This window comes from Cricetulus griseus, chromosome 9, assembly GCF_003668045.3.
Source record: "Cricetulus griseus strain 17A/GY chromosome 9, alternate assembly CriGri-PICRH-1.0, whole genome shotgun sequence".
Lineage (NCBI taxonomy): Eukaryota > Metazoa > Chordata > Mammalia > Rodentia > Cricetidae > Cricetulus > Cricetulus griseus.
The window spans coordinates 3,210,617-3,225,616 of NC_048602.1; the positions used below are offsets into that span (position 1 = coordinate 3,210,617).

Here is a 15,000-nt window from a genome sequence, read left to right on the forward strand (position 1 = left end):
CCACCGGAGAACAACTTGTGAGAGTTACTTGTGGGTTCTAGAGATCAACCTCGTGTCACGAGACTTGGGAGCAAGTGTCCTCACCCTCGGAGCCATCCTGACAGCCTTCTTCTTTTGAAGAATAGTACCTCACCCAGGCCATAGTGGCACACAGCTTTAATTCCAGCAGTCAGGAGGCGGAGGCAGATGGATCTCTGAGTTCGAGGCCAGTCTGGTCTACAGAGTGAGTTCTGGAATAGCCAAGGCTACACAGAGAAGCCCTGTCTGGAAAAACAAACAAAAGAGAAAGTATCCCAGTATTTAGCCCAGCTGGCCTTGATCAGCCTCCTCCGCCAGTCCTCTGAGTCCTAGGACTATCGGTGTGCACAGCCATGCCCAGCTCCTACTCAATCTCCTTTCTCTGTACAGGAATCCCATGTAACTTAGTGGTGTGTGCTTTTTTCCCCTTGTTGCTTTGACAGTGCCGAGGGTTAAACTCTGCCTCTCGCACACCAGGGCTGTAGCACTGAGCTAGCTCCTCCAGCCATAATGGAATTAGGTCTGTAAGCTCTCAGTGGCTGTGTTACCTAGGCAACAGTAGCTGGTTGGTCCTTGGCTGTGCAGTGTTTCTTTATGTAAATGAAAATGGAGTGTTGTCTGTTCTGTCCTTGGTTTTCTCCCCAGAGTGAAGCCCTACTCTGAGTTGAGTTGAGTGGAGGGGCATTTGGGATCCATCATCTCTTCCCTCTGTTCTTTGTTTTTGTGAGAAGGTCTTGCTGTCTATCTAGCCCATTCTGGCCTTGAACTTTTGATCTCCTAACACCCCACCCCTCCACCCCGCCCAGTGCTGGGACTACAGGTGTGCACCACCATGCCCAGTACCCTCTTCCTGGTATTTTGAAGTTGAGATTTCTGACTGATGACTTGAAAGCTTTGGGCCCTGAAGTGAACATGTTTTTGTTTCTTTCTTAAAGTCCCATGTGAGTGTGTGAAACTGACATCAGAAGTTGCTGTTAGAAATTGATCCTGATACAGAATGTGGGTTTGGGGGTCTTGCTGTGTGCCCTGGGAATAACAGAAGAACAGTTTAAAATAAGGACTAAGGAGCTAGAGAGATGGCTCAACAGCTGTGCGCTCACAGAGGATCCCAGTTTTGTTCCCAGCACTCACAGCGAGCAGCTCATTCATTGCTGTCTGTAACTCCAGTTCTAGGGGAGCTGATGCCCTCCTCCTCCAGACTCTCAGAGCACACGCGCGCACGCACGCGCTCGCACACACACACACAGAGGGAGAGAGGGAGAGAGAGAGAGAGGGAGAGAGAGAATGAATATAAAAATGATAATAAATCTGGAAAAAATAAAATAAGGATTCAGGCCAGCCGTGGCGATTCCCACTTAACAACCGCAGCACTTGGGAGCTGAGGCAAGAGGATTGCTGTGTGTGGGGGGATAGCCTGGGCTATCATCTGAAGCCTATATTAAGGATTAGGAATGTGGCACAGTCGTGTCTCATCCCCTTCTCCCTCTCCTGTTTTCTTCTGCAGACTGAAGTGTCTCCCGCTAAGAAGGCAGTAGTGAAGCCCTGCCCTGCCCTGCCCTGCCCTGGCCTGCCCTGGCCTGGTCCAGTCTGGAATCTCCTCTGTGATGCAAGTCCATGGATTCCCAGCTCACACATTGTACAGAATGTATTTACATGTAAATTCCTGCTGTAAAATAATTTTTTAAACATTTTCCAGGCTGCCCCTTAGTAAGGTTGCAGAAAATTATTTCTATTTTTAACTCCAGTTCATGTTACAGGGTAAAAGGACTGAACAGTTTAATTAAAGTGGCCCTGTTTTTTTTAATGTGCCTCTTGATTTCTCTTGGACTTTCCTGGAGATCTTACAAAGAAGAGGAGAGTGAAGGCTTTTCTCTGGTTTTGGTGTAAAGACGGTTGAGTCCAGTAAGGGCAGCTGGGACTGCAGAGGAGGGGTGGAGGAGGAGCTTGCCATCCTTGGGCGAGGCACCTTCCTGTTGCTGGTGCCTGGAGCCCAGCGGGCAGACTGAGCCGGCCAATGTGCACAGCCTGGGTCCTACGGGGATGGGGGTGTGTGTAGAAACTTCCCTGAGGCAGGCTCTGGTTTATCCCAGCACTTTTGGGGTGGGGGTGGGGGGGCAGGTGTAACTGCACAATGACTTCAAAAGAAGCCGGAAGAAGAGCTTGCTGTGTTGCTGTGTTTAACCACGGGAGAGCCCTCTTGTTTCCACCCCCCCACCCCCCCCCCCCACCCCCCCCCCCCCCCGTCTGTAGCTATCATTGGAATTGTAATGAATCTTCCCTTGTAAATACACGAATGGCGAATGGCGTGACCCTGGTCCCCAGAAGCTGCGTCCTGGTCCCCAGAAGCTGCGTCCTGTTCCATCCAGATCATTCCGTAACTTATGGGCCATTTGTCAGTCAACTGCCAGACACAGAGTGGGTGTGCAGTGAGCCGCTTCACAGGCTAAGGACAGAGATTGACCTGTGACAAGGATCCAGCATCCAGGAGGTTTTGGGCCCCCGTCTCTGGCCAGAGATCATTTTTTAGGGTGCTCTGCCTTGGGAGCCTCTTGTGTTCCCTTTTTGCTTTTCCCTCCCTGCTCCTCCCCACTGCTTCCACCCCTCTATCCTCTCTCTCTAGAGATGGGGTCTTGCTATGTGGCCCAGGCTGGCCTGGGAAGGAGCAGTCCTGCCTTGCATCAGGAAGCGGGCAAGTATGGCCACACCCGGTGCTGCACGTGGATCCGAAGGGCTCCGCGCGGGCGCGGGCTCGCGGTGCCACCGTTCCCCGCCGGGCCTGCGGGGCAGGGCAGGCTCCTAGATGGCCTCACCACCAACCCCCCGGAGAGCCACGGAGGACGCCAGGAAAGATTCTGCAGAGAGCCAGAAGGGTTCAGCAAAGACTAGGAAACATTCTAGAGACAGCAGGAGATCTGCTGAGCTGAAGACGGACCCCAGAGAGGACCAGAAGGTTCCTTGGAGGAGGTCCAACAAGTGGAGTTTTGGGGAGGACGCGAGGGTTTCGGTGGACAGCAGGAGGGTTTCAGGCGACAGTAGGAAGACATCAGGCGACAGTAGGAGGACATCAGGCGACGGTAGGAGGACATCAGGCGACAGTAGGAGGACATCAGGCGACGGTAGGAGGACATCAGGCGACAGTAGGAGGACATCAGGCGACAGTAGGAGGACATCAGGCGGCAGTAGGAGGACATCAGGCGACAGTAGGAGGACATCAGGCGACAGTAGAAGGAGCTCTGGCGACAGATGGAAGAGCCCTGTCGACAGATGGAGGAACTACAGGCAAAGTTTCGGCGAGGGCGAGAGTGGTTCAAGCGAGGACTGGGACAGTGTGCTCGGCGTTGAGCCACATAAGAGGATGCCGTTGACCACCCTGGTGAAAGCCTTGAGCCGCTTCAAGCTGTTCCTCCCGGAGATCCGCCAGAGTCACATGCTGGCCATGCGCAATCCCCTGGCGGTGGACACGGATACCGTGCCCCGGGTGAAGTCCTACAGGACGGTAGCGAGGAGGCTCTGGGGCGACCACCAGCCTCTCTCCAAGGTCAGAGCCACCCACCAAGGTGGGAGGACCCCGGTGACCCTTCCCGCGTCCCCTCTGCACCCGAGGGCGGGCGCGCAGCAGCCCGCTCACTCCCACCCGCAGTGACTCCTGTGACTCCCGCAGGCCCCGGTAGCCAGTGCCGCACCCTCTACATCCCCAGCCCTGTGCGCCCTGTGCGCCCTGTGCGCCCTGTGCGCCCTGTGCGCCCTGTGCGCGTTTTTGCATCCCAGAGGCCCCTGCAGCTCTGGTGACTTCATCCCTCCCCACCTTCCTGGAAGCGGAGAGCAAACTCCTTCCTTCCAGTCTTTCATGGTCCCTCAACTGAGCACCTGGAGTCCTGGTGCACCGCTTCCCCATGACTCTTAGCTGTGGGAGGAACAGGGTAAGAGGTGGGCTGTTTGCATCTTACTACCCCATCTCTGCTTTTCAGCTTTATTGTTATAATTTTTTTTTTCGAGACAGGGTTTCTCTGTGTTTCTTTGGAGCCTGTCCTGGCACTCGCTCTGGAGACCAGGCTGGCCTCGAACTCACAGAGATCCGCCTGCCTCTGCCTCCCCAGTGCTGGGATTAAAGGCGTGCGCCACCAACGCCCGGTGAATTTTTATTTTCACACTGTGTGGATGTTAACAGCTTTTGGACATTTGTTATAAAAAACTTATTTTATGTGTTTGAGTGTTTGCCTGCATATGTGTGTGTGTGTGCACCATGTGTGGCGGTGCCTGCAGAAGCCAGACGAGGGCATCTGAACCCTAGGATGGGAGTTACAGACATGTATGAGGAGCACTTTATGTTTTTTCCAGGGTTTCTGTAGGCAGAGTTCTCCTATCCTGGGAGTTGCTTCCAAATTACTACTCAGAGGTTAATACTATTTATAAATGTTTGGCCAATCGCTCTGGCTTCTTACTAGATAACTCTTACACTTAATTAACTTTAACTCATATTTCTTATCTAGGCTTCACCATGTGTTTTTTTTTTTTTTTTTTTTTTTTTTTATGTCCTGCTCCCTCAGTTGCTGGCTGGTATCTCTTGACTCTGTTCCTCCTCCCAGAGTCCTCTGTGTCTGGCTGCCCTGCCTATACTTCCTGTCTGGCTACCGGCCTGTCAGCCTCTTATTAACCAATGAGAGTAATACATATTCACAGTGTACAGAAGGATTATTCCACAGCATTTCCCTTTTCTGTCTAATTAAAAAGGAAAGGTTTTTTTTTTAACATAGTAAAGCTATATATATAACAACAGTTATTAAGTAAGAATTGCAGTTACAAGCTAGCTCAGTCAGTAGAGCATGAGACTCTTAACCTCAGGGTTGTGGGTTTGAGCCCCATGTTTCAGGGTCAGATGAAGCATTACTCTAATTGTTCTTTAACAATAAAAATTCAGGAGTCAGATATTGGGGTAAAAGCTTGAAAGATCAGAGAAGCACAGAGGCCACCGGTCCTCCCTACCTGCCCCTTCCTTCCTTCAAGCAGAGAGCCTTTCCAGCTCGCCTTGCTACTTCCTGGCCTATCTATCCTCAGTCTTCCAAAACCTCTGTGGCTAATTTTGGTCAGCTAGTGGCTAGCTCCACCCTCTGACTTCAAGCAAACTTATTTGTCAGGACATGATCAAAATGCCACACAACAGGCTTCCCTGTGTCTCCCTGGCTGTCCCGGCACTCCCTCTGGAGAGCAGGCTGGCCTCGGACTCACAGAGATCCCCCTGCCTCCGCCTCTGTAGTCCTGAGCTGAAAGGTGTGCGCCACCATACCTGGTGCAAGAAGCACCTAGCTGTGGAGATGTCTTTCTGGTCCCCATGTTTCACTTTTGAAAGAGCTGTCTCGTGGCAGAGCTTCCTGCAGCTGTTTGTCCCCAAATAAACACAGATGCTAAATTAGTTATAAAACTGTTGGCCAGTGGCTAGGGCTTCTTATTGGCTAGCTCTGTCTTAATTATTAAGCCACTTCTGTCAATCTGTGTGTTGCCAGGAGGCTGTGGTAAGCCTGGTAATGCCCCATCATGTTGTTACTCCTCTTGTGGTTATCCTTGACTGTGTAGCAAGTTCGAGGCCAGCCTGGGCTACATCTCAGTTAAAACAGAAAGAGACAGAGAGGGAGGGAGGGAGGGAGGAACGAATGAAGAAATGAAATGGGGACCGTGGGGATGACTCAGTAGTTTAAGTTCTCAGAGTGCAAACAAGAGGACTGGAGTCTGGAACCCCAGAACTCTTGTGAATGCTGAGAGGGTGTAGTAGGCCACCCTTAATCTCAGTCTCCTAAGGAATAAACAGGACACCGGGATCAAGCTGGGTAGCCACAGTAGCTGTACCTGTGAGCTGGGTGTTTGGTGGAGGATCTTTGATTGAGAGACCTTGCCTGAAAACATAAGGTAGAGTGTGGAGAAAGATTCCTGGTATCAGCTTGGGTCTCCACACGCACACACGGTGTGCCTCCTGTGTGTGCAAATATGCATATTCCATAGTGCACCTCGCACACAAAGAAGAAAACAATACAATTCGATAAAATTTGTTTTTAATCATTGAGTTCTGAGTTCTTTGAAATTCTAAATGCATGCCCCATATCAGACATGTAATTTCTTAATGGGGTTCTCTGTGACACAAAGGTTTTTAATGTAACTGAATTGAATTCATTTTTTGAGATAGGACCTCATGTATCCTTGAATGGCCTGGAACTCTCTGTGTAGACCAGGTTGGTCTGGAACTCACAGAGATCTGATTGCCTCTGCCTCTCAAGTGCTGGGATTTGTAGGCAGTTTTTCCGTCCTGGCAGCCACTTCCCAGATAACCACTCAGAGGCTTAATATTAATTATAAATGCTTGGCTGGTAGCTCAGGCTTATTAGTAACTAGCGCTCACAGCTTAAATTAACCCATTTCTACTAATCTACGTATTGCCATGTGGCTTTACCTGTCCTCCTGGTGACTCCTCTGACTCCTCCCTTCTTCCCAGCATTCTCTCTGCCCCTAAAATCCTGCCTAGCTATTGGCCAATCAGCTTTTCCTTTTTGCTAACAATGAGAGCAGCACATTTTCATAGTATACAGAAGGACCATTCCACAGCAGGGATTAAAGCCTTGCTCGTTGAGTTTGGAGAGTTAGCATTTATGAGCTTACGCTGCTCTTCTAGAGGACTAAAGTTCAAACCCTAGCACCCCTATCAGGTGGCTCCCACTGCCTCTGAACCCAGCTCCGGGGACAGATGCCTCTGACTTGCACAGACACTTGCACTCACGCGTGCCCACCCCACTCACACATAAATATAATAACAAATACATCTTTAAAGGTGGCTACTACAATGCCCAGTGAGCTTTATTTTGTTTTATTTTTTTGATGTGGTGTTTTAAGAGTTACCATCTCCCTGCTGTCATCCCCCCCTGCCAAGAACACTGGCATAAAGGTTTTTAATTGTGACGATGTCGGCTCATCTATTTCTGTTTTGCCGTTTACATTTTTGGTGTCAGATCTAAGCCACCCCAAGGCAAGTGTGTGAATATTTGCTACACCTGGGCCCTCTTCCAAGAGCCTTAGAGTTTCAGTATGTAACATGTAAGTCTTTGGTCCATTTTGATCTTATTTCTGTATGTGGTGTGAGGTGTGTATCCGGCTTTGTTTTCTTATGTGTAAGTAACCAGGTTTCCCAGGGAGAAAAAAAATATATTTAAAGGGGTGGTTCTCTCCTCTTTGTGTGTGTATGTCATGTATACTAGCATATATGTGTTCAGATATATATATATATATATATATATATATATATATATATATATATATCAGCACACACACCATGGCGTGTGTCTGGAGATTAGAGGACCATTTGTTAGAGTTAGTGTTCTCCTTCCATCATGTGGGTCTTGGGAATCGAATCAGGCCACCAGGCTTGGTGGCAAGCACCTTCACCCTCTGCACCATCTCACCCACCCACAGTTTGGGGTCTTTCTAAATTACCACAAAAGCTTTAAGATCAGCTTGTCAGCTTGACTGGAGAGATGGCTCAGGGGTTAAGAGAAGGTATTCTCTTCTGGAGGACCCAGGTTCAGTTCCCAGCGCCCATGCTGGGTGGCTCATAACAGCCTGTAACTCTGCATCCAGGGGATCCAGTGTGGCCTTCTGGCCTCCAAGTGCACCAGCACTCCCATGGTATATACTCACAAATACACATAAATAAAAATTAAAAATACCTGCCAGGCAGGGTGGCACACACCTTTTATCCCAGCACTCAGGAGGCAGAGGCAGGCGGATCTCTGAGTTCCAGGTCAGCCTGGTCTACAGAGTGAGTTTCAGGACAGCTACGGCTTCATAGAGAACCTGTCTCAGAAAATAAAAAGTGAAAATAAAAGCACATATAAAAAGATCACCTTGTCACGATCTACAAATACATCTATTGTTTTGGAATCTGTTAAGGTGATGTTGAATTTGCAGGTCATCTTGAGGGGCCCTACTATTTTAACCTTATCACACCTGCTCACCTGTGATCACGGGATGCCTTCCTATTTATCTAGGTCTTCTGCAGCTTCTTTCAACAATGTTTCATTATTTTCACGGTATACATTTCATAAGGCTACTTTTCTCCCTGTCAATTTTGTAGGGGGATGATTTCCTTGCCTTTTGTTTTTTTGTTTTTGTTTTTGTTTTTGCTTTTTCCAGGTCTCATGTTTAGAAGCACTGTTGGTTTTTTTCATATTGTCCTCATGTCCCGAAGCACTGCTGAGCTGGCTGTGTCCATCCTTTTGTTCAGATCCCGTATAAAATTCTGAAGGGGCACAGCCACATGGTGAGTTCCTGCCACTTCTGCTCGAACGACACGAGGCTCCTCAGCGCCTCCTATGACTGCTCCGTGAAGCTGTGGGTAGGTGGACAGGTGGCGGACTCCCTTGCAGCTATGGCGTCTCACACATAAGGCGCCGCGCTGGAGAACTCTCCAGCACCGAGGCTCCCGACAAAAGCCCCCAGGGTTGCCAAGGCTTCTGAGCAAGTGCAAGACAGACAAGCCCACCCCAGTCCTCAGCAAGAGCCTAGTTTAGGGACAGGCGGCCTGTGGCTCTGACAACTACTTTGGAGTCACTGATTCATATTTTATTTTTCTTAGTTAAAATCTTATTATAGATACATTTGTTGTATATGTCTGGGTATTTTCCCTGCCTGTCTCATGTGTGCAGTACCTACTGAAGTCAGAAGGGGGCATTGGATTTCCTCCTGGAGCTGGAGTTATGAGCCTCCATATGGGTGCTGGGAATGGAACCCAGGTTCCCTGGAACGGCAGACAGTGCTCTTAAACACTGAGCCATCTCTCCGGTCCCAAGTTTAATTTTTGTTTGAGGCAGGATTTTGTTAATGTCACTCAGGTTGGCTTTGAACTCTTGGTCCTCCTGCCTCAGCTTCCCACATGCAGGACCTGTGAAACCCCTCTCTTGGGTGAACTGTTACTTCTCTGAGTCTCCTTTGCGTCTGGAAAATTCAACCTTTGTATACTGATCTTGTATCCTACCGTTGTGCTAAACTGTTCTTGTCTACCGTGCTTTCTTTCATTTTCTATTTTCATGCTTTATTTTTACGCGCGCGTGCGTGCGTGTGTGTGTGTGTGTGTGTGTGTGTGTGTGTGTGTGTGTGTGTGTGTGTGTGCCATGTGCACACAGGTGCTCTTGGAGACCAGACAGGGCACTGGGCTTTCTGGAACTGGAGTTAGAGGTGGTTGTGGCCTGCCCAGGGTGGGTGTTGGAAAGTGGCCTCAGTGTTGCGGCAGAACAGAAGGTGCCCTTAAGCACGGAGCAATCTGTTTTCTGTGTCCTTTATAAAATTCCTATTGGGCTTAAGCACATCGTGAAATCCTGCCATTCCTGTGATATCCAGACCTTGGGTGCTCACAGAAGACAGATGGGGGTTCAGGCCTGGGACCCGAGAGAGGCGTGTGTGAGGAAGACCAGTGCCTGGGGTACACTGGCAGGCGAAGGGATAAAGTAGTTCAGGAAGGCTGCAGAGGGGCAGCCTCTAGACTGTTTCTAGCACTTCCTGTTTGTGTCCAGCAGGCCCGGACAGGTCTGTATGGCAGCGTTGCTAGAGAAGAGAGAGCAGGTGGTATTGGACGTCAAAGTCTTGGATGAAGATGACTGGGGGCTGGGGGCCACATGGGAGGACGCTGCGTTCTGGGGTTTGCGGTCTCGTGGTTTGAGTGGCGAAGAGGGCAGGGTGGAAGACTGTCGAGGATGGTTCAGATTCTGGTTTGGGTAACTGGACACGGTCGAGTGCCTGGTCCTACAAATGACCTCAGAGGAATATCTTGTCATCTGTGGAGGGCAAGACCAGGCAGATCAGGTCAGGGTTTGGGACCATCCCAGATTAGCTCAGACCCCGTCCTGGGGACCCACCAGCTGTCTGACCCCCGGTGATTTATACGACCTCCCCAGGACCAGCTGTGTGCCGGGGCTTGCCTGTCCCATCTCCAACCCCACTCCCGCCCTCTGATGCTGCCCTTTGGACATCTTTGTCCTCAGATCCCAGGATGTCACCACTGGAAAAAACTGCAGCTCTCTTGGGGTCCCTTAAAGCTTTTTCTAGCCCTCAGTAGTCACAAGTGGCTCCCAAGGCAAGGGACAGGGGACTGACTGTCACTGTGTGCATTTGCTGCGCAGTCTTCACGTTTTTTTCCTGTTCTCTTCATCTGTGGACCCAACAGATGGATTCATGGGGCTTCTGCACTTTTGGCTGGAAGGCCCTTGTCTCTCCATCAGTGGGCTACAGACACACACACACACACACACACACACACACACACACACACACACACTGCCTGGGCACGCACACACGCGAGTATACTGTACATTTAAACAATTGAGACCGCCCAGAAATGCTGACACCGTAGCTATAATAAATTTTGGTTCCCCCCATTTGTCACACCCCCTTGATTTTCCTGACGGTTAATTAATCAATGCCCTTCCCCTCTCCTTCATTCACAACCTTTGGGGCTATAGCTCAGGGGTTGTCTAACATTAGCATAAGGCCCTGCTTGGCTGACATCCCCAACACGAAGAGAAAACAAGGTTAGAAACTTTCTAGACAATTAGCCAAAACTTCATCCGTATTCGCCTTGCAAACTATCTCACTTCATAGGCAGTGGCTTTTTCCAAAGGCCAAGCTAGCAGAAAGCGCTACCTGGAGCCTCGTCTGTGGCTGCTGTGCCCTCTTTTGGCCACATGGCGGCACTATTGAATCCTTAATAGGCTGCGAGCGCTGCTCTTGGCTGCGGGCATGCGGCCCACCCAGCCCAGACTTCCAGGCCATGTAGCTTACAGTCCCACGGGTTTTTGTTTTTGTTTATGTTTTCCTTTGGATCCCAGGCGGTCAGCACCAACCCTTCTTCCCGGGCCCAGATCACCAGCCTGACTGCCCTCCCTTGCTGAGTTCCATTTGGGGAACTCCAGGCTTGCCCGCCCTTACCTTCCACTGAGCTTGGAAGAGGGCCTCCTGGGATTTCCAGAACATAACCACGTATCTTGCGGAACAGGCGTCGGGTGGGAAGGTGGGTGTGTGCAGAGCAGCATTCACGACAGGCCTGGGGCCACCACCGGGTTTGTAAAAGCCACTGGCAAGCCAGCCTGTGTAATCCCTTCCTGGGATTCGGGTGCTAATTAGGCAGCGTGTCCACGGGACTGGTCTCCCTGCACCAGGCTCGCAAGTCGGGTTCTGGCACGCCGCCTTTCTGGTAGACCCCGCTTCCCAGGCGTTGTTGCAGGCTGTTGCTGGAGACGCTGAGCCTCGAGATGGCTCACGAGAAGACTGGTGAACACCTGTTGCGGGCTCCCCCTGGACTTCGCCCCCAGAACCTTGTCCTTCGCTGCCCCTGAATGTCACTGTTACTGTAGGGGACCTGAGCATTTTGCTTGCATGAATGTCTGTGCACCGTGCGCATGCCTGGTGGCTGCAGAGGCCAGAAGAGGGAGTCAGATCCCCCTGGAACTGGCTGTTATCAGCCGCGGTGGTGCTGGGGGACTGACCCGGGTCCTGTGAGGGGGTGTGTTCTTAACCACTGAGCCATCTCTCTAGCCCCACATAAATCTTTACTTAAAAAAAAAAAACAAACCACACTGTGTGTATATGGTACAAGTGTGAATGTGTCACGGTGTGTGTGTGTGTGTGTGTGTGTGTGTGTGTGTGTAGTCAGAGGACAACTTTCTGGAGTGCCCTCCACCCCCCTTTCACCACACTGGTCCTGGCGGGGACTGAACTCAGGTCATCAGGCTTGGTGCAAGTGTCTTTACCCAGCTAGCCGGCTCACGGGCACATAACACTTATATGCCTTTAACCACAAGTCTGGTTATTTCCTTGGGAGGGAATTACTGGGTCAAAGGGCATGGGATTCCTTTTAAAAGGGAACTGACAATGTGAAGCCTCTTTGGCTTGAGAAAGTGATCATGAGTCCCCTCCCAGCGTGGCCAGGGCCCGGCCGTGCCTGTGGAACTGTGTGTGTGTGGGGGGGGGGCAGGGGGCAGTTTCTTGAGGCTGCTGTGGGTGACCCAGTGTCCCTTAGGCTTGGGGTGTTGGAAAGCCCCAGTGCTTTGCTGCAGGCCAGCTAGGAACTCCGGCTGACCCGAGCTCACGCCTAAGCTCTGACCACTGTCTCTCCTCTCTCCCCCGTTGATTTGAGGATGCTGAAGATGGAAATCTGATTTGGGATTTTGAGCCTCGACCCAAAGCTCCTGTTATAGAGTGCAGTATCACGGCTGACAGCAGAAGGTGACATCCGCTCCGGTTTTACGCTGGTTGGGAAAAGTGAGAGTCAGGCAGGCCAGGGTACCTGGTCGGACAGTAACAGGTTTTTTGTTTGTCTGTTTGTTTGTTTAAGCAAATATACAACAACCACGTGTCCCTGTATGGGCCTCAGTGTTTCCGTGTGCGCTGAGAATCAGGTGGGAGCCATGATGTAGCAACATTCTGAAAATTTAAATCGCTCGAAACAGAACACTTACTGTATTTAAGAAAGCCACAGGCTGTTTTCTTCCTTCATTTCCTCCTCCTCCTCCTCCTCCTCCTCCTGCTCCTCCTCCTCCTCCTCCTCCTCCCCCTTCCTTCTCCCCTCCTCCCTCTCCTTTCCCCTCCTGTTTCTTTGAGACAGGGCCTCACTCTACAGGGCACAGCCAGATTTAAAACTCACTATGTAGCCCAGCCTGCCTCAAACTTGGAGCAATCCTCCTGCCTCAGCCCCTCCAGGTGCTGGGATGACAGGCATGCCCCCATGCAACTTTGCTTGAATTTTCCTCACGAAGTGTCTTTTCTGTGGTCACATGAAGCCTGGGCCCTTGTCTTAGTCAGGGTCCCTATTGCCGTGATGAGACACCGTGACCAAAAAGCAAGCTGGGGAGGAAAGGGTTTATTAGGCTCACACTTCTATATTGTGTTTCATCACTGAGGGACGTCAGGACAGGAACTCACGCAGGGCAGGAACCCGGGGGCAGGAGCTGATGCAGAGGCCATGGAGGGGAGCTGCTGACTGGCTGGCTTGCTCAGCCTGCTTTCTTATAGAACCCAGGACGACCAGCCCAGGGATGAATGGCACCACCCGCAATGGACTGGGCCTCCCATCAATCACTAATTAAGAAAATGCCCTACAACCTATTCTTAGGGAGGTGTTTTCTCAGTTGAGGTTCCTCCTTTCAGATAACTCTAGCCTGTGACAAGTTGTTATAAAAGTAGTCTCATTTTTTTTGTTAAGATTTATTTATTTTTATTTTATGTGTGTGAGAGTTTTGGCTGTATGTCAGTGAGTGCGCTGAGGCTGGAAGAGGGAACTGGATGGTTGGTTTTGTTTGTTTGTTTGTTTGTTTGTTTGTTTTTTGGTTTTTTGAGACAGGGTGGAACTGGATGGCTGTGAGTCACTACGTGGGTACAGAGAACCAAATCCAGGTCCTCTGTAAAAGCAGCCAGTGCTCTTAACCTCTGAGCTATCTCTCCAGCCCCCTGGAGATTTTGTTTTGTTTTTGTTTTTCGAGACAGGGTTTCTCTGAATAGCTTTGGAGCCTGTCCAGTCACTCTGAGATCCTGGAACTCACAGAGATCCTCCTGCCTCTGCCTCCCGAGTGCTGGGATTAAAGGCGTGCGCCACCAACGCCCATCGAGATTTTTTTTTTAATAAGAGGAAAATCTTTGCCATGTACCACATGATTAGGCAAAGGTACGAATGCCGGTCAGAATTTTTGTCACTGGGACAAATCCTGAGACAAACAACTTTGGGGAAGATTTGTTGGAGCTCATAATTTTGCAGGTGTTTCTGACCAGTGGTCGAGCATGACGTCACTGCAGAGGACAGAGTGTGGAAAAGGCACTCCACAGCAACCCCGAGCCTCAGAGACAGGGCTACGTCAGGGACAGGAGGTGCCCTTCAGAGACAGGTTCAAAGATACTTCCGGTCACTTCCGGTCACCCGTCCCACGCCCTAGCTCGCACCACCTCCCAATAATGCCATCAAAGTACGAATCCATCAGTGGGCTAATCCTGAGTAAAGACGGACCCCCAGCAACTCCCCTCCCCCAGCCACACCACCCACTGACCACTGAGCCTTCAACGTGTGAGCCCTCTTGGAACAGGACATTTTATGTGATGTCTCTGAATACATGAGAGCAAGCTGAATACAGCAAGTTGTCCAGGAAAGTGTTTCCCTGTACAAAAAAGCAGAGGTGGGAACTGTGCAAGTCTTAGGAGTTGGAAAGATGACAGATAGATAAAAAATAAATAAAAAGATAAAATAGATAAAAAGATAAAAGATAAAAGAAAGCAGCAAAGTGACATAAGAAATTTTGTATCAATTTATATATTTTTTTCTTTTAAAGATTTTTTCTTTATCCTGTGTGTGTGTGTGTGTGTGTGTGTGTGTGTGTGTTATGTGTAGTGTCTATGGTGGCCAGAAGAGAGTGTTGGATCTCCTTACATTGGAGTTACAGACAGTTGTGAGCTGCCATGTGGTTGCTGGGAATTGAACCGAGGCCCTCTGGGAGAGCAGTCAGTGCTCTTAATCATGGAGCCATCTCCCCAGCCCCTAAAATGTTATTTTTATAACCTTAAATATAGAAGACTATTTTGCAGTGTCTGAAAGGTAAGGGAGCCAATGGTGCCAGACTGCCTTTGATGCTATTAGGTACCATTTTCAACGGGGATGTACAAGTCCCCAGTGTGGTTTGCAGAGAGTCTTTGGAAAGATCCATCTTGGTTCTAAATTATAAAAGAAATGACTGAGGATCCTTGTCGGAAGCACAGGCTCCAGCGACTCTATTGTCAGGGTGCAATGTTTGTTCAATTCTTCCAGGCTGGTGGCGTCATCCTATGATAAGATTGTGAGGGCTTGGGATGTCGAGACGGGAAAGCTTCTGGTATGTATGCCCTGCCTCAGTGAAGATGTCACAGCGCAAGATCATGACTGGGCTTTGGTGGCTGTGGGCTGGACCTAGGGTTGGGGACAATGACAGAGGC

At 50.1% G+C, this 15,000-nt stretch overlaps 2 protein-coding genes across 3 annotated transcripts in view; both read left to right on the plus strand.

Moving 5' to 3' along the window:
• Gpatch1 (G-patch domain containing 1) overlaps positions 1-1,827 on the plus strand; it is a 41,239-nt gene extending 39,412 nt beyond the window's left edge. For both annotated transcript variants that reach the window (XM_027430278.2, XM_027430279.2), the window contains exon 20: positions 1,523-1,827. In XM_027430278.2, coding sequence (XP_027286079.1) covers positions 1,523-1,553 — 31 coding nt within the window. In that variant the 3' untranslated portion in view covers positions 1,554-1,827. The remainder of the gene's footprint in view (positions 1-1,522) is intronic.
• A 377-nt stretch (positions 1,828-2,204) lies between these two features.
• Wdr88 (WD repeat domain 88) overlaps positions 2,205-15,000 on the plus strand; it is a 32,994-nt gene continuing 20,198 nt past the window's right edge. Inside the window, exons 1-4 of the mRNA XM_027430252.2 lie at positions 2,205-3,556; positions 8,282-8,392; positions 12,185-12,273; positions 14,837-14,900. Coding sequence (XP_027286053.1) covers positions 2,819-3,556; positions 8,282-8,392; positions 12,185-12,273; positions 14,837-14,900 — 1,002 coding nt within the window. The 5' untranslated portion in view covers positions 2,205-2,818. The remainder of the gene's footprint in view (positions 3,557-8,281; positions 8,393-12,184; positions 12,274-14,836; positions 14,901-15,000) is intronic.